Source organism: Heteronotia binoei, chromosome 5 (assembly GCF_032191835.1).
Source record: "Heteronotia binoei isolate CCM8104 ecotype False Entrance Well chromosome 5, APGP_CSIRO_Hbin_v1, whole genome shotgun sequence".
NCBI lineage: Eukaryota > Metazoa > Chordata > Lepidosauria > Squamata > Gekkonidae > Heteronotia > Heteronotia binoei.
In genome coordinates this window covers 69,375,476-69,401,453 of record NC_083227.1, presented here as the reverse complement: position 1 = coordinate 69,401,453, position 25,978 = coordinate 69,375,476, and the positions used below count along the sequence as shown (strand labels likewise).

General features: G+C 39.0%; 1 protein-coding gene across 1 annotated transcript; it reads right to left on the bottom strand.

Annotated features, from left to right (window-relative positions):
* Positions 1–776: 776 nt before the first annotated feature.
* EDEM1 (ER degradation enhancing alpha-mannosidase like protein 1) lies at positions 777–24,617 on the bottom strand. Its single transcript, XM_060239592.1, has 12 exons — positions 23,951–24,617; positions 19,283–19,355; positions 17,787–17,890; positions 15,110–15,281; positions 14,124–14,307; positions 12,064–12,238; positions 11,249–11,369; positions 10,409–10,579; positions 7,157–7,230; positions 6,544–6,640; positions 5,592–5,771; positions 777–4,171 (listed from the first exon to the last, which is right to left on the bottom strand). Exons 1-12 carry the CDS (start codon positions 24,430–24,432, stop codon positions 4,082–4,084), a joined length of 1,923 nt encoding a protein of 640 aa, XP_060095575.1. The 5' UTR covers positions 24,433–24,617; the 3' UTR covers positions 777–4,081.
* Positions 24,618–25,978: the final 1,361 nt, after the last annotated feature.

The window sequence follows — 25,978 nt, the reverse complement described above, 5'->3', positions numbered from 1 at the left end:
GTTTGTTTTCCCCAATGCATCTTGGCCATACTTCATGTAAATCAAAGAAGGGCTGTACCTGACAAATCGTAATCCCACCTCAGCACAAGACTAATTCAGAGCAAAGGCCAGACACAAATTGCCACACAGGATCATTTTCTCTCTCTTGTAAAGAGAAACAAGATTTGGCTTTTTTTATAGCAAGTCTTATAAACCTGAATTCATGCAACATTTCAGCTCAAACACTTATGTATGCATTTTATGCTTTTACTTTGCACAACTATTAGAAATCTCTTGTTTAAAAAGTTATTTCTAAGCCTATGCCAGTCCTTAGCTTCAAGAAGCTGTAGTGACAACTGTATGTTTTTTATAAAAGGAGTTTTAAGCTCCATAAGCATATTGCTTGTCAAAAGGTTTTCTGATGGAAAGGACAACAGGATTGTCTGTAGGTTCAAGTAAAACCAGTCCACTGGAGCCATAATACAAAACTGGTAACTGTACTAAAGCACAGCCAAACTAAACTGTTAGGTTCCCAGAGTCACGTGGTACAAACCAAAAAAGGTTAGTGACTATTGAAGTAGGCTTTATGAGGTTTGGTGATGATAGTACTCTTCATGAGGACCTTCAAATAACTCTGCAAAGAGCAAAACTGAATGAAGTCAAGCTCACCCATTAATATAGTTGTACAGAAAAATACATGATACTATTCTGTGATCAAACGTATCTTCCTTGCAATGGAATGCTAATCACATCTCTTATTTTCTGTGCCAGGGCAAAAGCAAGAAAATTCATCAAAGCAGTAAGAAATAGTACTTTAATACAAATTATACTTAAAATCTACAAATTTTTAAAAGCTAACATTTCTCAGAACATCTGATACTTTTATAAAATTTTCAGCTCCCTCACCATATTAAATATATTTTGTAACAATGCCATGTAAAGCTGAAAACAAACAAACACATATTGCACATTATAGTGATAAATTAAGAATGGGTTATATGGATTGGCAAGTTATCCAAGCTAATATTTTAGACTTGGTTATAACACTAAGTTTTGCAATAGAAAAAAATTGGTCACTTTTCATAAACTAGATAGAATGACATTTTACAGGACAGCATTGGAATACTTCCAATGCACTTTAGTGGGAGAGAAATTGGGAATCTCAGAAGCATTGCAATTTAAAATCAAATCAAATCTTACTTCAGAACCCTTATTCAGTAACAAATCTTGGGTGCTATTTATGCTAATACATATAACTGAATGATTCTAGCACATATTAGTACCCAAATTCTCAGATACCAGCTTCCACAGCAGGACTATCACCTTGAGTTAATCACTCTTAGCAAAACAAAGTTGAAATGGCTGGCTGGACAATGGAAAGGAATAAGCTACTCCTAACAGAAGCATGCCTGTTCTAAGAGTGCCCTTAGGTCAGAATTTAGAATTCCAGTGGTGTGAACAAAAGCTCTTTAGCTCCTCTGAAAAATTAGCATCTCAAATATACTACTTGGCAAAACAAGCCAAAGTGCAAATCACTGTGTGGCCACTCACTATTTTAGCAACCACAATCTTGACTAAGTGATGTAGCATGCCAGGCAATCTAACTTAAAGAGGAGTTTTAACACGAACACTAATATGGATATGATGGAAATACTTTACATCTGGTAGGATCCACTACACAATTTAAGACAGCAATACTTTGCTGACAACATGGATTACAACAGTGGTAAACTGAATGTAATTTGTATTTTGCTTCCCTTTGAGAGCTTGAAGCTAATGGCTGGGACCCAAAGAAACACAAAAGTAACTGCAAGCTAGAGGAAACTGAACGTACATTTCATCTTCCCACTCCACAGACCAAACTGCTTTTGAAACTGAAGATTTCAGAAAGTACTTAGCTCTGTGACAGATGAAGCAGCAGGGGGGGGTTGTTTTTAAAAATAAAAACATACATTAACACTGCAATGCTATTTGCACAGCTATAAACAGTGCTCTGGGTCCTGGTCTGTGTCTTTTCACTTCACACTGCCATGTGAGAAAATTCAAGCCATCATATTCAAGTAGCCAGCACTCTTGCTTTATACCACCCCACACCCAATAAATATCCCTTTTTGCCAGGCATTCTACCTTCAGTATTCCAGACTAGTAAACATGCCTGCCCTGAATTGCTCTTCAGCAGCCTAGGTCTATGACCAGCTTTCCCCTCACAACTTTGAGGCATAATGTGCTGAAACTGCTGCCTGATTTCCAAATTAGTTAATCCTAGGGCTAATTCTGCAGGATAATGAATGCTTGGGCTCAAAGGATTTTATACTTCAAGGGATTCTTATTTGGTTAATCTCTCAAACTTCCCTTCAAAAAACAGCAATGCTGTAAAATAAAGTCAGTTGAATCAAACCAAAATATTCTATGCAAACAGAAGTCTACTTTAAGATCCCTGAGATTCATTTGTTTGCCATAGATATTAAACAAGACCTAATTATTGCTGTGCTAAGCATTATAGTTTACTTGGAATGTAAGCAGTACATGTTCCATGAAGAAATGGGCTAGATTATATAGTTAAACTAGTATTTACACATTGTAGTTTGGAATTTGATCTAAGTTTCATATTGTTTTTTCAGAGGAAAACACCCATTTAAATCTGGGTTTTTCTTTGATTAAATTACTAAAGACAATATTTCAAATTACTCAAAAAATCTCTTGAAAAGACTGATTTTTCAAATTGTTTAAGATATGTTCTTGAATTGTATTCTGTGTTTTAATGAAAGAAAGCTTTCCATCCTTCTAGTCACTGGGAGGAAAAACTGAGACAGGGGAAAGGGAAGCTTGTGTTGGGATGGTAACAAATAAGGCCACCAGCTATAGCCTTTTTGGTTTTTAATTCAAGATGCTTTGATGATGCACCCTTAGATGATGGATCATTCTTGTCTCAAAATTTCAACAGGAATCAAAGAACCAAAACATTTTGGAAGATCAACTCTTGATGACCTGATTTCCTACAAGACTACTTCTTACAGAGAAGGGAAATCATTCATTGATAAATACTTGATTTATACATCTGGAAAATAGTAAGTACTATCCTCAAATACTACTTGGGATGTTAAGAGTTGATATTATTCCATCAGAAATTTACTCAAAAATAATTTCTTTTGGTAATTAAGAGCTAAACCTCTTAGTTTTCTTCTGAGTAAACATTAAGAAGGCACTAGCTCCAAAAGCTTGAATATTATAACTACAAGGAATGTAAATTTCAGATGATGCATTAAGGTAGATTTCCCAGAGAGGCACAACAAAGGGGATGAATATGAAGAACATTGTGAAGGACTCTTAAATAAGCAATCCAACATGGTAAGATGAGCAAGAGATTAGAGTGGCTTTGTGCATTTTCACCTACTAGAAGGCACGGGTTTTTTTTATTACTGGTTTCAGAAGCTAGTAAACGCCATACACCCCTGAATGTGCAATTCAAATTAAGAACACTGTTTTCAACATCAGCCTAGATGTTAGTCCTGAACACGGTGATGTAATATTTCTATTGGTATTACATTACATTGCAATAATGCCATGTCATCAACAAGACATTATGGGTAAACTGGAACCTGTGGATATCCCTTCTACCTGAGCAATAATTAGCATTGTTTATTGCTAATGAAAATGATCTAATTAAGCATGGTGAGAGAAGACTGCACACTCTTTTGCTTCCCACCCCAATATATTTAAAATTTTAAGTTTTCTCCAAATGTATCCGCCTAGAATACAAATAAAAATGCAGTGGCAAGACAGCATTTCTGGCACAGCCCACTTTTTGTGTGTGTGTTGTTGTTGTTTTATTCCAAGCAATCTTTAAGGAGTCTTTATCAACAATAAAAGAACTGAAGTTTCATGAGAACTTCATTTGTATGCACCCCTTCTTGCTGTACTGCATTTAGGACAAATGTACTCGGCAGCAGACATCTTTCCAATATAAACTTAAATCCTTCATGAAGTCATCCTTCAATGACTACTTGAGCCCTTATGCCCATTATGAACTGCACAGTTCAAGAGGAACAGCTGCTTCAGAGGCGGTCTTGCGATCTTCAGTATTACTCCACATGAACAATGTTCAGATCAAGCCCACCATCTGGTCAATCTGTCTCATATAAATACTCTTTAATGGAAGCAGGTATCTCCTCTCATCTGGTACTCTGTTGCACTGTAAGCAAAATAAATGTTAAAAAAAAATTAACTGAAATTACTGATTAGACACACTCATGATTCCCATACAATCCATAAAGACATCCAAGCACTGACACAACTGTTTCTAGAAACAAACAAAAGAGGTAATGCAAAATGAAGAAAACACTGGTATTGCTTCCAGCAAGTTGACAAACATGGACTCTGTCCTAGACCAGGGGTGGCCAACGATAGCTCTCCAGATGTTTTTTGCCTACAACTCCCATCAGCCCCAGCCAGCATGGCCAATGGCTGAGGCTGATGGGAGTTGTAGACAAAAAACATTTGGAGAGCTACCGTTGGCCACCCCTGTCCTAGACAGATACAGATGAAACGGAATGCATATGTTTTAAAGAAGGTTGTTGAACATTGGAGAGCTAGTGTGATGTTATGGTTAAGCGTGCCAGACTAATATCTGGAAAGCCCCAGGTTTAAATTACCACTTGTGCCATGGAAGCTCCCTAGGTGACCTTGGGCCAGTCACACTTTCTCAGCCTAACCTACCTCACTATGCACAACTAGAATTCTTACTTTCTCACTCAACACAATCAAAGCTAGAACAAAAGCAGGATGTCCTAGATTTGCTAAGAACACACATCCTGACAAGTAATAAGATTTCTTTTTGGTGGAGAACATACTGGAACACCTTGTCTAGGAGCAGTGTGCCACATTCCAGATAGAAATCCATTTAACAAATTAATCCAGTACAAAAGCATTAAATAACTGCAGGATCATCCTCATCAAGGTTGATTTAGCAGAGGAATATTTGCCTATCCCATAAATGTTAGCATGGACCTCCTCCAACAGGTCTCTAGCTCAGAGAACTGTAGCTTTAGTAACGACAGAGCTCTAGTGGCTCTGTCTCTCATTTTTCTTGTTCTCAATTCTGAATCCCTTTATTTATTTATTTGGATTTCTATTCCGCCCTCCCCACAAGCAGTCTCAGGGCAGATCTCAACAAGAATAAAGAGCAATAATGAATTCAATAATTAAAACAATTTTAAAAATCTAATTTAAAAACAGGTAGCACTGTTGGTTAAAGTGCAACATCTTTGGAAAAAAACTGTCCATGAAGATAGGGCAGCTACTGGAGCACCCATTAATAGTGCTTTGGGGGTGTCCGTTATACCTCGTCAAGATTCTTTTTTTTGCAAAAACTGGGAACTCTTAATAGCAGATGGTCTTTCCTTAATTAAGCTATTAAAGAAACTGTCTTTCCCTAAATTCAGCTATCAAGGAAGAAGATGAACTAGGGATACATACACTGAAAAATAGCACATGTGTTTTGCCAAAGTCTTCATAACTTTGATCAAATTAGATCACTCTACATTTGAATAGTAAGTTCTTTGCCATGCCTTATTATATAAATACTATATATTACACTGCTTATTTATACTTACATTAGAAATAGAATTGTTTGCTCTGAGTTCATTACGCTTTATCTTTTCAGCCTTCTCTTCAGGGAAGGTATCTTGCCATAATGAAACACGCAGACGTTTATCCAGTGACACAATGTGCCCTTCTGTTGTAAACATGAATCTATTTCCTGATTTGTGCACAGGATTTTCTTCATCAAATAACTAGCAGGAAAGATTGCATTGGGCATTAATATAACCTCAATCATGGAACAGAATATCTGACGATAAGACTGCACTAACAGATTCATCCAGTTGTTACAAGGCAAGTGGCAGATTCCTCTACAGTAAGGTACACGCATGCTCACAAAAACAACATACACACTTCCAAAACACAAAGATATGCTGGCAATAGGTCTGTCAGTACACCACAAACAATTCATACTCTTCCATCGGCCAATATGATATTGTCAGGAGTGCCTGCCATTCTGTTCTTGTATTTCTGAAGTCTGTAATAGAGGAATGCTGTTTGGAAGGGGAACATTTTCACTTTTGCAGCCAAATTAAAATATACGTAACCTGTGTAACCCACACTCGCTCAATTACCACATTACTAAGGCAACTGGCATCTAGGCCCTCGAACTGATACCTTCCTGTCATGACCTCGGACTGGACTGAGAATACTCTCACTGATATACTTGGTGTGAATAGGTTTGAATGTCTTGAAGGCGGGAGGGAGAGGTGCCATTAGCCCCTCATTCTTAGCAAAGCTGTTCATGCATAGATTGGCTCTTGCTTTTTCAGTACTAATAAACTTTATCTATGGTTTCATCAGAGAAGTTTGTTTGACTGATACCTGGCTGATCTTGACAGGTATACATATATACAATAATAATAGAAACTACAGTAATTATCATCAATTGTTGTCATTTGTTTTTGACAGTTATAGAGGCAAAGACTGTTTACAAACTGACCATTGAGTAAAATATAAACATACCAAATACAAGTATTTACATGTCTCACTAAGGAAAAAACTCTCCATCCGATCTTCTTTGGACTTCTCTATGACATGATGCAGGGTAGCATAGCCACATCTGAAAGACACATTAAATTTTTATTTGACATCACTTGCCAATCCCCAATAAGATACCACAAGGGCCTAATAAACTGATATTTGTTTTGCACAGACCACTACTGCTATTGGGATGAGTTTTACAGTTGTATGACAGTTCTGTCTGAGTACACAATGTCAAACAAGAGACCCAACAGCAAACAACCTCATCTAATGCCTAAGGCATGGTACTGTTTTTTGCTTCTTTTTTTTTAGTTGGGATGCACTTCCAACTGTACCCCTTCTTCTGCTGGCTGCTTGAGAAATTCTTCAATCTCAAGACAGACAGACAAATAAAAACTGTTCATATTCCCATTAGATTCTTTAAAATCTATTCAGAAGTAGGCATACCTACTTAATTAATGTGGCACAATTAAAAGTAATAAAAACTTATTTCACAAATAGCCGAAAAGCAAACATTTGCTATGAATTCAACACCTCTCTTCTCCGATAACTGAACATATTACCCCAATGTGAAAGGAAGAGCTTGAAAACTAACTTTGCCTTTGTGTATTTCTCCAGGCTCTGAAGAATATCCATTCCTACATGAAGATAAAAAGGATTCTTTGTGGCCTGAATAAAGAAAGAAAATAAATTTAAGGGCAATGAGCAGAATCTTTTTTTTTTAAGGCCAGAAAATATGAAACTATAAAAGCAAAATACTTCACTTGGGTCTACAAAGGACAACTTCTTAAACAGTCTATGTATTTAAGTGACTAGATAAGCTATGTGTCTACACTTATTCAACATGACTAGCAGTAATCTGAAAAACAACCAACCTTATTCATTAAAGTCTTTGCTTTCCCAGCATCAGTCGAATGCCTTTTTCAAAGCAGGTTTTTTCTATATATACAAAACAGAATAAAACCACTATGTGAAATGATACAGCAATATCCTAACATCAATTTGTCTTGTTCTGAGTTTAAATAATAAGTTATCATAAACAAAACAATGCATCCATGCTTTTTAAATTAATATACTGTACCAATTTTAGCCCAAATTGCCCAAAATATATTCACTAGACCAAATTCCAGATATCCTAACAGTTCTATAAGTGTCCAAGCCACAAATAAATGCAGTTCCAGTAACAAAAGCTGTCAAGGCTCCTTGGTGGAAAATAAGGGATCACATGCATCCTAGGTTAAAATGCATGTTTCAAATACAGTCTTTTTCATGGTTATGGAAAAATCATGGATTTTAACTGGAACCAATGCTCAAAAATAATTTTCAAAGCGTAACAAACCGTCTTTCACTGCCATAGGCAAGAAGGTTCACCAGTGGATATATTTTGGACAACTTTCATAGGCAACAAAGTTCACCAGTGGATATGTTTTCAACAATTTGGGCTAAAATTGGTACAATGTATTGATTCACAAACTATGGACCCATTGGTTTATTTATAATACTTATTGTTTAAATTCAGACCAATACAAATTGATGTTAGAGCACTGAAGTATCTTTTCACAGTGGTTGTATTCTGTTTTGTGTATATTTTGATACTGTGGTTCTTCTTGTGTTACACCTTACTTTTTCCTATAAACAGCTCAAGGACCTTTACATTCATATACTTCTCTTTGAAAACATATGGCCTATAGCAGGCAAACTGAGGTCCTTGCCTATTCACAGCCTTTGAGAGATTTCAAGCTTCCACTGTTTGTGGCAGATATACCTCTTTGATCTCAAAAACTGGAACTTGCTCAGTATACATGTGCAGATCCACAGTAACCTTTACTTGGTATTTTTGCTGCTGCTGCTGCCCACTGCCAAGAATGTGTATTCCTGACTGGCATTATGAAAAACAAAAAGTGCATAGGAGCACAGCACTGGTTAGTTCTCTTCCTCTTTCGTTAGTGTCTCCACTCACCCCAAATGACACTGGAGTGGCAGTACAATAAATTTACATGAATGTGATCAGCAGCCAGTCATACTGATGATTGAGCAGCAACTCAATCATGGAAAAACTGTAAGATGCATAACATCAAGATTTTAGCACCAAATCAACTTAGATGGTTTTAATGTATGTTTGTATGATTTATAACATGCATTGTTTTAATTGTTGAAGTTTTTATGTTGTGAGCCGCCCTGAGCCTGCTTCGGCAGGGAGGGCGGGATATAAATTAAATATTATTATTATTATTATTCTCTTTTCAGCTGTCACAAACGTGAGACAGTTATCAAATCAGATCCATTCACAGGACTTAGGTAGCTTCTTAGTGAATCCTAGTCTGCCAGGTATACAGCAAGATGTTTGGATAGGGAGACTGGAAAATGACTTTGAGCTGATCCCCCACCCAATCACCTGACACTCTAAGAGCTCTTGGCACATTAAAAACATGCTTTCAAGCAGGTGAGAGCACTCAGGGACCCTGAATACAACCAAAATTATTTTCTGTGGTTAATGCAACAACATGACTCTTATTTATTAATCTAAGTATGAAAGTGGCCTTCAAAATTAGAGTTGTGCATTCCTAAACTTGAGTATGTCGGTGCCACTGTGTTGCATTAATTTGGTTGGCAAATATAAATTCAGAAATTTTAAAATCAAGTTTTTCAAGGGACTCTATGAAACTCAGTGGATTCCTCACTAACAGTAGGAGCTACCATCCTATTTAGTAATATAGTACCAAGATTCTTATTGTCTGATATATGTATGTACTGTTTCTCATCAACAATAAACATTTATTTTAAATTTAAAAAAAGGAAAGAATACTATACCAACAAGCTAAAACCTGCCAATATTCCACTCAGACCTTTTGCTGAAACCAATGTTTTAAGTGAAATGTACAGCAGACAAAAGTAAACATAAACATATTTCCTGTGATGCCTAAATTACAAATTACCAACCTTGTTACCAGCATTATCCAGTTTTAACAGCAATAGAATGAAAGTGATATCTTAAAGAGTCTTCAAATGTTTTGTCTAGAAATCATTAGATGTGGAGAGTTTTCTTCTCTTTTTACAACCCCAAATTCTTCTGACTCATTGGCCTGCACAGTCCCAATATGGGACTGCACAGAAGAGCAAAGATCATTCTATTTTTCTCTGTTGAAGGATCTATAAATGGGACCCAGGCAAAACTCCTCAGAATCCCCTACCTCTCAAGGGCAGCATTTCAACAAGGTCACTGGGCTGCAGTGAAGAGAAGGAGACATGACAGTTCCACTCCCCTCACAGAAAAGTTAGTCCACATCTGTTTATGGAACATCTCGCTAAGGTTTATGGTTTCTCATATAGTGCTGGAGGGCTGCTTGAATGTAAAGAGCATAACAGCTTGGTTATCTGGATCCCAGAAAAAGGTATTCAAAGAGAAAGGACTCAGAACACAATTCAATCAATAGTCCCATTAAACATTTTTGAAGATTGCAGTTAAGGGTTTTTGCTGAGGATTACAGGGCTCAAAGAACAGTGAATTTATGGGAAAGCAGTTGTCTTATTTACCACTCCCCAAGATATAACATTTTAGGAAATTACATCTATGCTGTTGTCATGGATTTCAAATGCTTATCACAGGCATGATAAACTACAACCCAAAGGGACAGTGCCAGACAGCCCTTAGATACACAATGTGTTTACACTACCCAAAAACTTAAGGACAAAATGTCTGATTTTCTTCTTAGAAAGTCCACTAAGCATATTTGTATGATATATGGCTAGAGTGCATCCAGGATCCCAGGAAGTGTGGAATAAAAAGCTTCTAAATGAAGGAAAAAATGTATTTCTCCTAAGTGTTTTTAAGAGAAACTTTAAATACCTGATAAAGCAGATAAGTAGATTCCACTAACTCTGGCCTTAGTGGATAAAAAAGGACATCTGGTGCCTGTAACTGCCAGTTGTACCTCTCTGGAAGAGCTCCATAGCGTTTCCATATGGCATAATAAAATGCATGGAGACAAATAGCATCTTCCACATCACCTATTAAAACCTGAAGAGAAGCAACAACTGCAAAATCATACACATAAAAGAACAACATGATACAGATAAAGAAAATCAATTTTAAGGTTATCAGTTTCTTTCCTCTGCATCAGAGAGAGCAGCTGATACCTCGCTATTATTAATAACTATGGGGGTAGCAGCTTTTCCCGCACAAGAATGCTACTATATGGTATATATATGAACACTAAATCAGTTCTTGAAACACATCACTGTACAAGCCCTCCCACAGCAAAACATCCCTTACTGAGGAAACACTGGTCTAATATGAAACTCAAAAAAGCAAGCTACTTCCATATGAGAGATTATCTTCCTGCTACTGTTGCCTCCCAGCCATGCAACACCCCTGCAATTTCAAGAAATGCTCAGCAGCTGCCTGGTAACTTCTCTATGCTCTGAGACTCAGCAATGACTTGCTTCTCTACTCTCTTCCTTCACTAGAAGTGGAGATGAATCATACCACCATAAGAAGTAGTTTAACTAGTACTATATTTAGTTGCTGGGCAACCCAAGATTCAACGCTGGGCATGATGCCTTCTGATAGATGCTTGTTTTGCTGTAAAGACCAATGAGATACCTTTCTTATTGTGGAAGTAGAATTTCTTACAAAACACCAAAAAAGTTTAATGTTTTCTGCATTTTCCACCATATTGACAAATACCTGAAGTCCCGGAAAAAATGCCTGAAGAGAATCAATCCAGGTGTTCATCAACTGCCCACTGAACATGTTTACATTAACATAGAGAGGTGGGTCCCCTTCGCCCTCGTTACAAGCTTCTCTTCTAAAAAAAAGAACAAGGCTATATTCATAATTTGGACTAGGACAGAGAAAAGGTAGCTTAGATCTCATGTAGCATATTTGCAGGCAAAAGGATTTCCATCAAAGGAGGACAACTTTTGGCTCTCCCCCGCCGCAACCTAAAAAAAACTCCCAATCCTGTGCTGCCAAAAGGTTTTTCCCAGTGCAACAGCTTTGTGAGAGAATATTCTGGGCCACAGCAGGAGGGAGATAAAACAGGAAAGGTAGTTATGCTCCACTGACAGAAATCCTTCCACAAGGAGAGAACTTCTGAAAGACCCATGCTAATTTTTTATCCATGGAACTAAATATCAATCATACAAACATTGTTTGCTATGTTAAACAACACCTGTAACAGACCTAAAAGCTGCTTTTGTACTAAAAAGACACCAAACATGGTTAAAATTTCCCAAGCAGAAGGTGGTTAAAACAAGCATTACATTAATACACCTACACAAGGTTTTGTAAAGGCATCAAAGTAATGCAAGAGCCTTGAATAAAAAATAAGTAGGTGTTAATTTATTCAACAGTAAATGTTCATGTGCAGCTTCTAGAAGAAATGTCTACAGGCAGATGCAGAGCAAGATGCAAAACCATTAAAAAGGAAATTATGTTACAAAAGGAAGTCTAAGAATCTATTCCACATAGTTAGACTTGTACAAAAAAGCTGCACATACCCTCGCCTTAAGTAGTTCTGAATACTCCGATAAGCAGCACTGAACATTTCCAGATCTTCCTTTTCTCCAAAGAGGATGTATGACTTTAAAAGGTATTCATAGAAGGAGTCTAATCCTGCTCCCAAGCCACTCTGTTTACCAACCCAATGGCCAGTTTGAATATTCACAACATTGCCTTTGAAATAAAACACACACAAGGACAACATTTCATTACATATTATCCAAGGAAAACAATGCATATTTTTACAAACTGTATCATACTTAACAGACAATTCTCAAGACAGATTAAAAATGTCAAAACATCACAAGAAAACTAAGCGAGTTGGATCCAGCAATACTTTTCTGCTAACAGAGGATCCAGTACGTTGGCTCCAGCAATACTTTTCTGCTGTAACATTCCCAAGAATGCATAAGCCTTCATCATTCCACCCCCCCCCCCCAACCCAAACACATTCCCCCATTCCACAGCTGCAGCATTTGGGGCTGTGTGAAATAGTTCTTAATCACTGCTGTTAACTTTATTTCTCACATTAAATTTGAAACTGTATAACAACAAATGCTACAGAATAAAAGCTACAAGAAAAAATGTTTAGTGAACTCTTCATCTTCATAGAAGCCTTATTAAAGACACAATTTACTACATTAAAAAATATTATTGTGAAAAAATGAAACACAGCTGTAGCATTTTGTTTTTGCAACTAGCATAAATGAGATGGATTGACCAATAAAAAAAGCTATCACCATCAGTTTGCAAGACCTGAGCAAGGCTGTTAGCAACAGGACGTTTTGGAGAACATTAATTCGTAGAATCACCTTAAGTTGGAAATGAGCTGATGGCGCTAAACACTCACAGCTAGCACAAATATCACACCGGCCGATGATTTAAATTATTTTTGTTCCAATAAATTTAAGGCTTTAATAACATTTCACCAATTATTTCTGAATAGGTCAAAAGGACAACCGTATGTTCAATATAATGTTTAAACCAGTCAAAGATAGCATCTTCCCAAGAATGCATAAGCCTTCATCATCACCCATGGGGCTCTGATCATAGAACAGAGTAATTCCTTCTTCACAACCCCCCACCCAGCTTATTACAGAAGCTGCTTTAGAAGGCTACATGGAACCGAGGACTGCAACTGGACGAGGCACAGACCCACCCAAAAATGCATTCTGCTTCGGGCAAGGACAGCATGGATCCAATTGTATGCTTTCTGAATGACTATCAACAAATCTGACATGCTAAAGAAAGCATAAACAGTGACATAAGTAAATGTATTTATTCTTTCTGCTATGCCTTTAGATAGAGTGACACATAAGAACATTCACATCCTGTGTAGCTGACTTACAACCTTTTCTTGTAACACTTTTGCATACTGGGTTTAAGGAAATTCCATTGCTTGGACCAAATTGTTCTCACATACAGTATTATTGTACTGGTAGGAGATATTTTGTATTTAAAACATTTCTATACCACCTTTCTACCCAAACAGGGTCCCCTAAGACAGACCAGTTCTTAATTTAACAGAATATAAAGAAAGAGCACTGTGACACATTCAAAATCTACTAGCTTATTGCATCACACATTTTTAAGAGCTGCTTTCTTCAAAAGAAATGGCAAAATGGCAGAAGCAATAGCAAACTGTACTGGAGGATCTTTTCTACTTTTCCTTTCACCAGCAGCCCCCTCAAATTCCAAACAGCTGCTGAGAACTGAGAGAACTTGCCACTGTGCTCACAGGATCCAATCAACAGGATTTAAAAAGATTTTTGCAGCACTGTAAATATAAATTAAAAACTTCGTATTCTCTTTTAAAGGGAGCGAAATACAAATTACAAGTTCCTGCAAAAGCACTAATTATATTAACTGGGTTTGTTGTTTTTAGAACAGAAACTGTAGAATTTATGAGGATTACCACATGATGTTTTCTGATATACAATACAGCTGTTTTTGCAAGTGTAAAAGTATGGTATTATTACACTCTTATAGTTAAGACACATGTTCCTGATGATGAATTAGTGGCAGCCTATAATGCAAAAGCTCTGGACAGATTAAGTACCTAACAATCCAGTGTCATTGCTCCTTAGATTCCAGAGTGCTTTCACAGCTCGACGAGCTACCCATTCAAAAGTAGAATCTCCAAGAAGCCGGCTAAGAATTCCAAATTCCACCAACAAAGAGCCAGCTCCCGCAGTGCAAGTCTCATTATTGCTGTCAGAAGGAACTCCTGTTCTTAAATTTACCTGGAAAAGGAAGACTTTTATATGCTTCTTTTTTCATTTTACAGTTACATTCCTGCCCTTTGTGTCCCTCACATTCACTTTTCCAGCCTCCTTATAAACACTGTATGCAATTATTAAAAGATGACTTAAATGTTTCGGAGCTCTGTTCTGAAATTGCATCATCTTCCACAGGGAAAGAATCTTGTAAATATCCAGCTAGAGGGCCAGTTAGGACATGGGAAGCCATGTTTAGAACAGTCCTGTGAACACAGCAACACTGAAACATTAAGTCATAACCCACCCTGTACATTATTACAGAAGCCATTTCCAAATGTGATCCTTGTTAGCACAGTGGCATATTTTTCAGCTGCTATGGGATGAGCCAGGTCACCACTTCATTGAACCGGGGGATATTCTATACCAGGGGTGGTCAAACTGTGGCTCAGGAGCCACATGTGACTCTCACACATATTGTGTGGCTCTCCAAGCCATCACCATGCTGTTGGCTGGTTTGGAGAAGGCATTTGACTCTTTAAATCACTTCTCCAATGCATTTAAAATTAGAGTTGCTTTCTTTCCACCTCTCCCTTTTCCATCTAGTTTCTTTCCTTCCTTCAGTGTCTCAAACATCTGACATTTATTCTATGTGGTTCTTATGTTAACAAAGTTTGGCCACCCCTGTTCTATACTAACATCTCAAAAACAGACTCATATACTTAGATAATATATAATATTTAAGTCCACAGGTGAAATATATAATGCTATGGGAAATGATCAGCAAGAGAATATCGCGTGTACAAGTTGGCCTTCACAATATACTTACCCGAGGATAAGGAATTCCAGTTTTGGTGTTCTCAAAAGCAGGTAAAAGCCTTACTGCTAAGTCATGAGCCATATGTAACAGCTCATCATCATAGCCTTTTATAGTCATATCACCAAAAGGTTGTTTGGCATCTGTTATTATTATGTGTGCAGAAAGCAAACTTCCCAAAACCCTAGGAGAGAAGAGATTGAAAGAAAAATAAATTTGCTGCTTTTGTCATCAGATTGCATGTGTTTTCATGTTAGAGAAATAAAACTCTAATGTTAACACTAGCATTGTAATTCATGGTGATATGGATTAGCTATAAAAATTAGATCCAAGTATTTCCCAGAAAAATCTGATTTCCTAAAAACAGCAAAATCAAACCTAGCATATTTATTTTATCAAGTTATCAAGCCACTTAACCTTGAAAGTAGCAGAGAAAATTTTCACCACCTACTCCAATGCATTCAATGGTCCCTCAGTTTTCTAGCATTCTGTATTCATATTTGCAGCTATGAACACATTTTCTATCACTCTTGTATTTGTATATACTGCTTTTTAGCAAGTCCCTCTTGGTAGCACTTTTAACAGAAAAGCTAAGAAAAGATTCTATTAAAGTCTATACGTCATAAAGTTTTACTTTGTTTCTTGTACATTCAATAATAATGAATATAAGAATTTGCATAGCTCGATTCTGCTTCTGTAATTACCCAAACTAAACCCCATTCTTGGATATTATAAAGCATTTACTTTATGAATTCCATTCACCGTAAACCTATATACTTTTGTCAGTAAGCCTCTTCTATTATATGGAATTATTTTCTTCATCACAGTCAGATGAAAGTCACTTTGGAGCTTCTGTATCAAGTACTCTCAAATTTAACTTGCAAGTGAGGCAAAATTTACAGAACTGTAGTTCCCATATTGTGCTAAAATGTAAAAGTAATTATGATCTTCAATCGGTAAATCATAATTCCAAAAACAAATCTTAGGTATTATGTTCTAGAATTAAAGTCATAATTTCTCATTCCAGTTTGGTTAGCCAGACCAAAGTTTGATGCATCACGTATTTCTGTTACTTGCCAAGTCACTGCATGCTCTTCACTGATACTGTATTTTCATTTACAAATACCCTTATTTTTGAGATTTAGGTAACCATCTGCAAGTCAGCAATGAGTCTGTACTAGGAAGTTTCAGCTAGGGCAAACCCCAATAGCAAGACCAAGGACTGGCATAAAATCACAAGGAACATGCCTCAATAGTCCTGAAAGCACTATAGGTGGATTACTAATTGTTTCTTGAAAAAATTTAGAATGCCAGTCTGGCACCAGGTACTTCCTTTACTCATCCGGTCTTCTTTCAAAGTGAAAGCTTCATTTATGAAGGCTTTTTGTTGATCTTGGTTTTTTCCTCCCACTTTTACTGTTTTAATTATTGCTTATTTGCCTGTTGCTCTAGGTTGGATCCAGTTAGCTTTCTCAACCATACCTGCTCAGTTTCCTTTGTTACCATAGCCACCAACACACATGACTTTTGCCCATGTAGGATCTGTACTCTTCAGCATAAGATTTTTGGGTGATTAAATGGGGACTTCTAATTTCTTTCCTAAAAGTCGGGCTGGATTCAACTGTGTTTCTAGTAGCTTTACAGAACCTTGTAACAATAAGTGAACAGTAAAAGCAAACAACTGATTGTGCATTTATGTGCTTTATCTTTAAATAGTGGAAACCACGCTGAGAAACGGGTAGGAAACTTTTAGCATTGATTTTTAATAGGAAGTACGGTAGTTTTTCTATGTGGCACTATTTTTTTTTTGCTCAAAAATCTGCTTTGTCTACAAGTGTTAGTTTGAAAAGTTCTATTTTCTGTAAACTTATGTAAATAACTGTTTACTGGTATGTGGTACTTCAGAAACCTTCATGTTAGCATTAATTTTTTAAAATTTCTTTAAAACTACTAAGTATTCTAAATCTAGGTGTTGGGAATGGGGGGAAATCACATATTCATGTAGTGGAGTTTTCAAATAAAAAGACTCACACATTTCTTTTTAAACATTCAAAAAGTATTTGCTCCTTGAGTACACTGGAGTTTTTCCACTAACATAAATGTCACCTGAGCAAATTAATTAGTAATTCTGATTATAGCATAAGATTAAAAAATACTACCATGAACCAGTTCAAATATTAACTAAGATTTTTAAAAAATCACATTCATGCTAAATGTTTCTGTACACATGAATATTCATTCCCCAAGACAGCCCTATCCACTGCACTACAGGTCACTTCAGAAGGTTCCACCACAGAATCTGAGAAACATCTTTTGAGGAAAGGAATGCAAAAGAAGCTGCTGGAAGAAATGATAAGACTGCTGCATGCTTCACTTAGATTGAAAGCATGTTCAGTAAGCTATCTCAGCGCCACCTACCTCTCCTTTGGCTTCCCACAGAAGTAAAGATATTTTGGTCTGACATGCATTTGACACTGCAGGACTGAACTTGAAACTACATTTTAATTCCCTGTTAGGATTAGTTTAAAATTAAGTTTGTGTCCTGCCCACTGTATCTGATGAGTTTTATTGCTGTTTTATTACATAGATGGTATCAGACATCATGCTGTTTAAACGACAAGCATTCTTTTCCAGTTTCTTCAAGGTGCATAATTGTTAGAATTATTGTTAGAATTTTAGTGGAACCTACCTGATTGTTGCTTCAAAGACCTGCACAGTTGAATTTGTGTCAAACGAAACTGTTTCTATTACTAATTTCACAGCTTTTCGGAACTCTGAAGAATTCCCCATCACCTTAGAGAGAAAATGAGTATCAAATTTAAGGTTTCAGACAACAAAAATCTGTTAATTATATATTATGCCACTAATATAGTCTATTACTAAGTATCTTAAACAATTATTTTTGTGCTTTCTAAAAGCCCACCTGTTTACAAATGCCAAACTATGGGGCAAAAAGCACTGAAAGAGCCTATGGTTGGAATTATTTAAACAGAATATCCTACTGTCCTATGTGAGTAACCCTAAGTATATGCACTAACACCCCATTGAATACACATTGAAAACAACAACACCCCATTGAATACACATGAGTAACTACATCAAGAAGAAGAAGATGATGATATTGGATTTATATCCCGCCCTCCACTCCAAAGAGTCTCAGAGCAGCTCACAATCTCCTTTACCTTCCTCCCCCACAACAGTCACCCTGTGAGGTGGGTGGGGCTGGAGAGGGCTTTCACAGCAGCTGCCCTTTCAAGGACAACCTCTGCCAGAGCTATGGCTGACCCAAGGCCATGCTAGCAGGTGCAAGTGGAGGAGTGGGGAATCAAACCCGGTTTTCCCAGATAAGAGTCCGCACACTTAACCACTACACCAAACCGGCTCTCAAGACACCATCTATGAAAGATCTAACTCTCTATCCACGGTAGAAACACAGACTGAGATCAATACTGACACAAAAGGAAAACAGAGGTTATAGGTATATACATGGAATGGCATTGGAGTATTTCATTAGGAACAAAATTATAACGTTTACAATAATAAGAAACTGCAATTCATAACATTCTAACTGGCTCAAATATCAAACAATTTTAAGATGTACACAAGTTTCCTTACCAGAACAATTTCACTTAAAAAAATGAAATACTTTTATAACATAAGTACCTGCATTGGCTTCATGATTTGCAAAAATGTTAAATTGCTTGAACATCTCAATTGTGACTCCATCCTATATCGCTTATACCAATAGTCCTTCACTTATCTGTTACTACACATATTTACAGATGCCACAGACCCTGATACTCCCTTAAATCTCTCATTGCTCCCAAGTATCTCCAAAAACTGGCACTACTTGTCCCCCCCATCAATCCTGAAAAAAGAGAGCATGAAACTGTCTGAAATAAAAGAATTGGGGAAATGCCTGCTCCTGGACACCCAGATTACATAAACAATTAGATGTTTCTGGTATCTACTGGTGACCAGCTTTGCAGACTGCATGCATAGTCTTCTATGACATAAAAGAGATAGGGAAGTAAAAATATCTAATTCCCTTTAATTCTTCTCTTTTCAGATGGCTGGGGCTTTATCCAAGATACCTCAAACCACAATTTACTCTCCTCAATAATAACTTCTGATAATATTTTTTTTGTTCTTTCTGCCAGCAATTAAAAAACATTTTGAACTCACTGCTAGGGTATCCAATGCATCAATCAGAGTAAGCGAGTAGTTTCCCAGGACATCATTGATATTCAGATTAGAACTGAAATAAATTTGGTTAGATGTTAGAACTATTAGGTTTTTCTGTCTGGTTAATCCAAATATATAATCTGTAAATCATGTGGCCTGATCCTATGCCTATTTACCTGGAAATAAATCCCAATGAAGTAGGCAACTTGTTTCCAGCTAAGTGAACACTGATCCAGCTAACGAAAACCCAGTATTAACACCATAAAATCAGGCCACTGTCTTGCTGTACTATCAGTTCAGCCACATGCAGTTACTTTCATACTAACAGATCTTAACTACAACTTCCACAGAAGTCACAAGTATGTTCAGAAACCGTATATAAGTGTCCTGTGAATCATGGACCTTGATTCCAGAAAAAGGATTGGTGAAATTTTATCTGAAATTTTGCTTACTCTAAACACCGAATAGTTCCAATACAAGCACCTACTTGGGGGGAGGGAATTGGAGTACTGGACTTTGAACTGGGAGTTTTCCATGAGCTAACTGGGAAATATTCAGCAAATAAATTCATCCCACACATCCTAGATAAATGAGATTAAAAGTATCATGAAACTGTTATAGAATGGCAGGTAAAGAAATGCAGAACATTTTCCCACTGATTATACTCAGGATCTATCAATGATTACTTCTAACCACAAGCTGCCTTCAGATGTCACAACAAACTGAAACTGGACACTAACACAGCTTGTTACACCTCCATTCTCTTCATGCGCAAAACTTGATCTAAAACCATTTGGCTTGATGAACTCCAGTTCATTATGAAACTGCAATTCATTTCCTACAAACTGGGATTCTAAATCTTGGTTTAAACCCAGTTTAAAATTTTGGTTTGTGGGGAGTACATTAACTCCAGATTTCCATGGCTGCATACATTCCTGGCACGCTGGACCTTGATCAAATGAGGGAGCTCTGAAACAATCTCCATGCATAAAAATAGCAGAAAGGGAAACACACAAGCATAGCAACAAGCTGCAATCTCAATTTGTTGTGCAGTATAAATACAACTGCTACCTAACCACCTTTAACAAAGTCTGCAAACAGAAAGATCATTCCCCCCATATTTTCCAAGCATACAACACACAACCTAAAGGTGGAATCCAAAGCAACCACAAAGGCATACAGCCAAAGTTTAGCTTTCGATTTTCACTGAAAAAAATGTAACTGTGGCAGAGACAAGTCAGTCTAAAAGGATTTCTCCTTAGAAACAAGTTGTACTCCAACCAAAAGCCATTCACTCTAGCAATAATTTGCTCTGAATGCATATCCTATCTTTTGATCCAGGACTCAGATTCCTAGTACTCTTACCATCTAGGCCCCACAGCACACTGGGAATCTGCACAACTTTTAACAGCCTAACTGGAAACATTCAAACAATTGCTCAAGTTTGACATTTTTATAGGAAGATAGTACCAGTGCCAGTTAAGCCACAAAAGCACCAGCAAATAAACAATTCAAAACAAAACTGGTGGGCAAAAAACACAGAATCTGCTCTGTAGGAAAAGGATTTCTGTTTACAACTGACATTCAATGCTTCAAGAAATTTTGAAGTTTGTAGGTAGTCTAGTTAAGAGTGAGAAGAAATATTAAATACACTAAAGTACTCCCTAATGAATAACTATTCCATTCTAAATAAAACATTAACTTGCAGAAATAACAGAGATTGTGAGAAATAGATGGCGTCTCAGAGCAGTTTACAATCTCCTTTCCCTTCCTCTCCCTGCAACAGACATTCTGTGAGGTAGGTGGGGCTGAGAGAGCTGCTCTTGAGAGAACAACCCTGCTGAGAACTTGTAACTGACCCAAGGTCACACCAGCAGCTGCTTGTGGAGGAGTGAGGAATCAAACCTGGTTCTCCCAGATCAGAGTCTGCACACTTAACCACTACACCAAACTGGTTCTCAGCTTAGCAAAGCAAAGCATGAGCTCTACCTACTGGGCCTCTCTTACAACTGCAGCTTCTCTTACTATAGGAAAAGGACATTAGTAGACTCTAATGGATGAGAGTAGTGGTCCATCTCGTCCAGCATTCTGCTTCACATAGCAACCAATTGGTTGTCTGGGAGTGCAAATAAGTCAAAGAGGCCAAAGCCCTCCACTACTGTTGCCTCTCCCCAAAACTGGTATTCAGACGTTTGCTGCCTCTGTAGCTAGAAGCTCCCTTCAGTAACACAGCTAGTAGCCACTGATGGACCATCTTTTAAATCCATCTACCCTCTTTTAAACTATCTATGTTCATGGCCATCATGACCCCACTGACAGTGAATTCCGCAGTTTAAACTAAAGAAGCATTTATTTTTGTCTGTCCTGAGCCTACCTCTCAACAGTTTCATTTCAACCTACTTCTCAACAGTTCTGTTATTGTGAGACAGGGAGAAAAAAGCTCTCTACACACTTTCTCCACACCATGCATAATGTTATAAACATTTATTACATCTCCCCTTAGCCGTCTTTTTTCTAAACTTAAAAGTGACACACTCTCCAGCCTTTTGTCATAAAAAGGTGCTCCAACCCCCTAATCATCTTGATTGTACTCCTCTGTACTTCTTCCAACTCTGCAATATCCATTTCTGGAGACAGGACCCAGAACTGTATGCAGTTCTTCAAGTGAGGCATAACCATAGGTTTATACAGGGACACTACAATACTGGTGGTATTACTTTCTGTCCCTTTCTTAATAATTCCTAACATGGAATTTGCATTTTCAGGGTTGAGTTATCTGTGGTAAGTATGGATGGACTAAACACTTTTCAGGCCAGATATCAATTATATTAATGTTCACCTCTAAAGCAGACAGAATGCGGACAGGGTCTTTTTAGTTTAACAGTAACACTGAATGCTACATTATATCAAACTACCTTACACTAGAAGATCACGATTGCATTCTTTGATCTACACTTATGTACTATCTAAAAAATAAACTAGAAACACAGCAGAGACAGTATGTTAGCAGCAGAAGCAAAATCTATTAGTTGTTTCCAAAGCAGCTTATCACAGCCTTAATACCTGAGGGATTCACCCATTGCAGTCCCCTTCTGGGAAGAATGAAGCAACCCTCATGCAATTAGCAAAACAACTGAAGTTTTTTTAAGAACACAAAACAGCCTGGATGGCCCAGGCTAGCTCTACCTTGTCAGATTTCAGAAGCTAAGCAAAGCCAGCCCTGATTAGTACTTGGATCAGAGACCAACAAGAAAATCCAGGGTTGCTACAAAGGCTGGCAATGGCAAAACACAACTCTCCGTTTCTTCCTTGAAAACCCTACAGGATCACTGTAGGGAAGTTATAACTCACAGCGCTTTCCATCGCCACATAACACATCAGATGACACCAGTAGATATAACACAATGTCATCACACTATTATGGACTCTGTAATACACAACAGGACTCAATACCAAACAGAAACCAGAGAAAGAGGCTTCAGGAAGCCAACATCCACCACAATCTTTGCACTTTGGAAAGACGAGTGCACTTCAGATAGGTGCTATATAATACCTGTATGGTTAACTGTGGCCTCTGCATTTAATCCACAATTCCATGAAAAGCAGGGGATACATGCTGAATCATGAAGTGGCCCCCTACTGATGTTTCTCCAACCCTGATCCTTCACCTTTGGTCACAAGACTTTGAGCTGCCTAACATCAGAAGCCTTGGTTCCTGCTTCCCACCACATCGCTGCCCCAAGTATCTCCTTCTTACATTTGCCTCCACATCCCACAGTCCACAGAGTCCTTCAGTTCCTCCTCAGCTACTTTCCTCATGCCAGATCACATCCCCAAAGCCAGCAAAAAAACCCAGGGTGCTCCCAAACATGAAAGAAGTATACCCACAGAGCCACACGTATGCACATCCATGCATATACCGGTAAGTAGTGGGCAATGTTCCCTCTAAGATTCAGAGTCTTGTGAGCAAAAATTCTACTTTGTGAGCTAATGCTATTAAAGTTTTAAACTACTGGCATTAAAGTTGTGAGCTACTGCATAAAATTACTGTGCTCTGGGATCATCCTGGGACAAAAAAGGGTGAGCTGGAGGCTAAAAATTTGTGCCCTAGCTCACGCTAACTCAGCTTAGAAGGAACACTGGTAGTCGGGTAGTGAATCAGACTAGGGCTGTACAGAACCAGGTTCAAATCCTCACCCTAATGCTGGAGAGAGGGTTCCTCAGTCAGTCACTTTGAACTGTTTGACAGGGTTATGGTAAGGCAAAATGGAAAAAAAAGGATAGTCAGGTATGCTGCCACCAGCTCTTTGTAAGAAAGTCAGGGCAAATAAAATAAGCATACCATAAAAATGTGACAAATCACGACCTCCATGCCCACACTTAACTACGGAGGAGAGAAGAGAACTACTATAGTTAAGAGATCAGAGCGTCAGGCTAGGCTCTCGAAGACTCAAAATGACCTTAAATGAGCTAGTCCTCCTCTGCCTAAGGTTCTTGTGAGGATGAACCAGCTGGGGAGCACAGTGTTGTAAGAACTCTAGGCCTTCGGGGCGGGGGGAGAGAGCAGGGTATAAACAAATGGGAAGAATATGGCGGGAGAAGGACGCTCAACCGGTGACTATCGAAGGCCCCCCCCGGGTTCTTTGGCCCCCTTTTAGGCCCACTCACGGATCGTCGCGGTCTGGCCCCCGCCCGCGGCAGTCGATGGGGTTGAGCTCGTCCTGAGGAAAGGCGTGCGCCATGTAGTTGTCATAGCCAAAGACGAACATGCTCCTGGCGGCGTCGCGGAGCTGACCCCGGAGCTGAGGAGGGAAGGCGCGGCTGTAGCGCTGCTCATATTCGTCGTCGTCGCCCCCGCCGTCGTCGCCCCCTCCGCTCCAGACGAGATTCCCATCCCTGCCCGCGGAAGAGCCGCTGCTACCGCTGTCCCCCCAGGCCCTGCTCAGGAAAGAGGCCCAGTGCGGAGCCGCCAAGCCGGCCGGGAAGCAGCGCCGGTTGGAGGCGGCCTCCTGGGCGGCAGTGGCGGGGCTGCAGACGAAGGCCCGCAGGCGCTGCTGGTAGAAGGCCACGCTGGGCCCGGCCAGCCAGAGGAGCGCGTGGCCAGCCAGCCGCAGCGCCAGCAGCGCTAACACCAGAGACCGCCATTGCATGGTCGGAGCGGTTGTCTTCGGCGTCTCCGCGCGCCCCTTTCACGCGCATACTTTAAGCGGAAGCTTCTCTGGCGAGCAAGTCCGCGCGGGCAACTGGAGGAGGAGATGCGGAGGGAGGAGGGACGGCGGAGAAATCTTTGGCCTCGTCTTGGCTTGATCTGCCCCCGCCCTCAAACTCAGCGGACTCCTCCTCCGCCGCCTCTCCTCTTGGGTCATAACCATGACGCGGCTTCTGTAACAAAGGGGCGGGGCGAAGGGAATCTTGGTGACACGTAACGCAGGCTGGATCCTTGGGATTGGTCTCCGCCGTCTACGCTTTCCATCGCTATAGGTGGCCTCGGAAGGTTCTTACAAGGAGCTGTCGGAAGGGAATGACGCAAGTCCTTTAAAGGTCTCTGTCTTTTGACAGGTGAAACTTGGTGGTGAGCTGGGGTGGCGTGGCAAGCTGCGATGCAATTCATGGGTAAGGCAGCCAATCAGGGGAGAGTATCGTGGGATAATCCTCGATGCCAAATTTAGAGTATTACTTGGAGACTCTTCAACGTGAGGAAGTAGTATGGTCGTTAGAGGGAGCGCTTGTGACTTTTGGCATACAAAAAGGCTTAACTGCTCTGCCCGAGGCACGCGTATTCAGTGGAACTTACCCCTTACGCGCTCAGAACTGGAGCTAGAAATTTAACAGGCACTGGACAGGAATCTGTTCCCATTTATTGCAGTCCTCCGTTCAGTAGCACATTGATTTTCAAGTGGAGCAGGAACAATACGACAGATACAAGTGCAGTCTACAAGTCTCTAATGTCAATACGTCTGAGGTCACTTTTGATTTAGCCTCCCAAGTACTTCTAATACTGGCCTAGTCTTAACCAGGAAATCTATTCCAAAGTAATGCCTATAATCTGAGATATTATACCATAGTACAGCCATGTTAAGCAGTCCACTGGCACAGAGTGGTAAAGCTGCAGTACTGCAGTCCAAACTCTCTTTTCATAACCTGAGTTCAATCCTGGTGGAAGCTGGGTTCAGGTGGCCGGCTCAAGGTTGACTCAGCCTTCCATCCTTCCTAGGTCAGTAAAATGAGTACCCAGCTTGCTGGGAGGAAAGTGTAGATGACTGGGGAAGGCAATTGCAAACCACCCCATAAAAAGTGTGTTGTGAAAATGTTGTGATGTGACGTCACCCCAGAGTCAGAAACGATTGGTGCTTGCACAAGGGATTACTTTTACTTTACAGCAATGTTCCATGTGAAATGGCCAAATTAGCAAATTGAAGGCAAGGTAAATTGCTCTAGGGCTCCACAACTAGCTGTCTCTTTGCCTGATCCCTCATATAATCCATTCAACTTTTTTTCACATTGACCACCTGAAGAATTGGAAGCAAGACATGAATGTACCCAAAGACACAGGGTGTTGTGGCTGAGGGGGAGTTTGTCCTCTGGGTGATACTGGTTAATTGAGCATTTTGCATTATCAAGTGCTGGATAACTAGCCTTTTACTGTATGTTCTAACAGACATTAATGCTCAGCCAAAAGTTCATATTCTTCAGTTG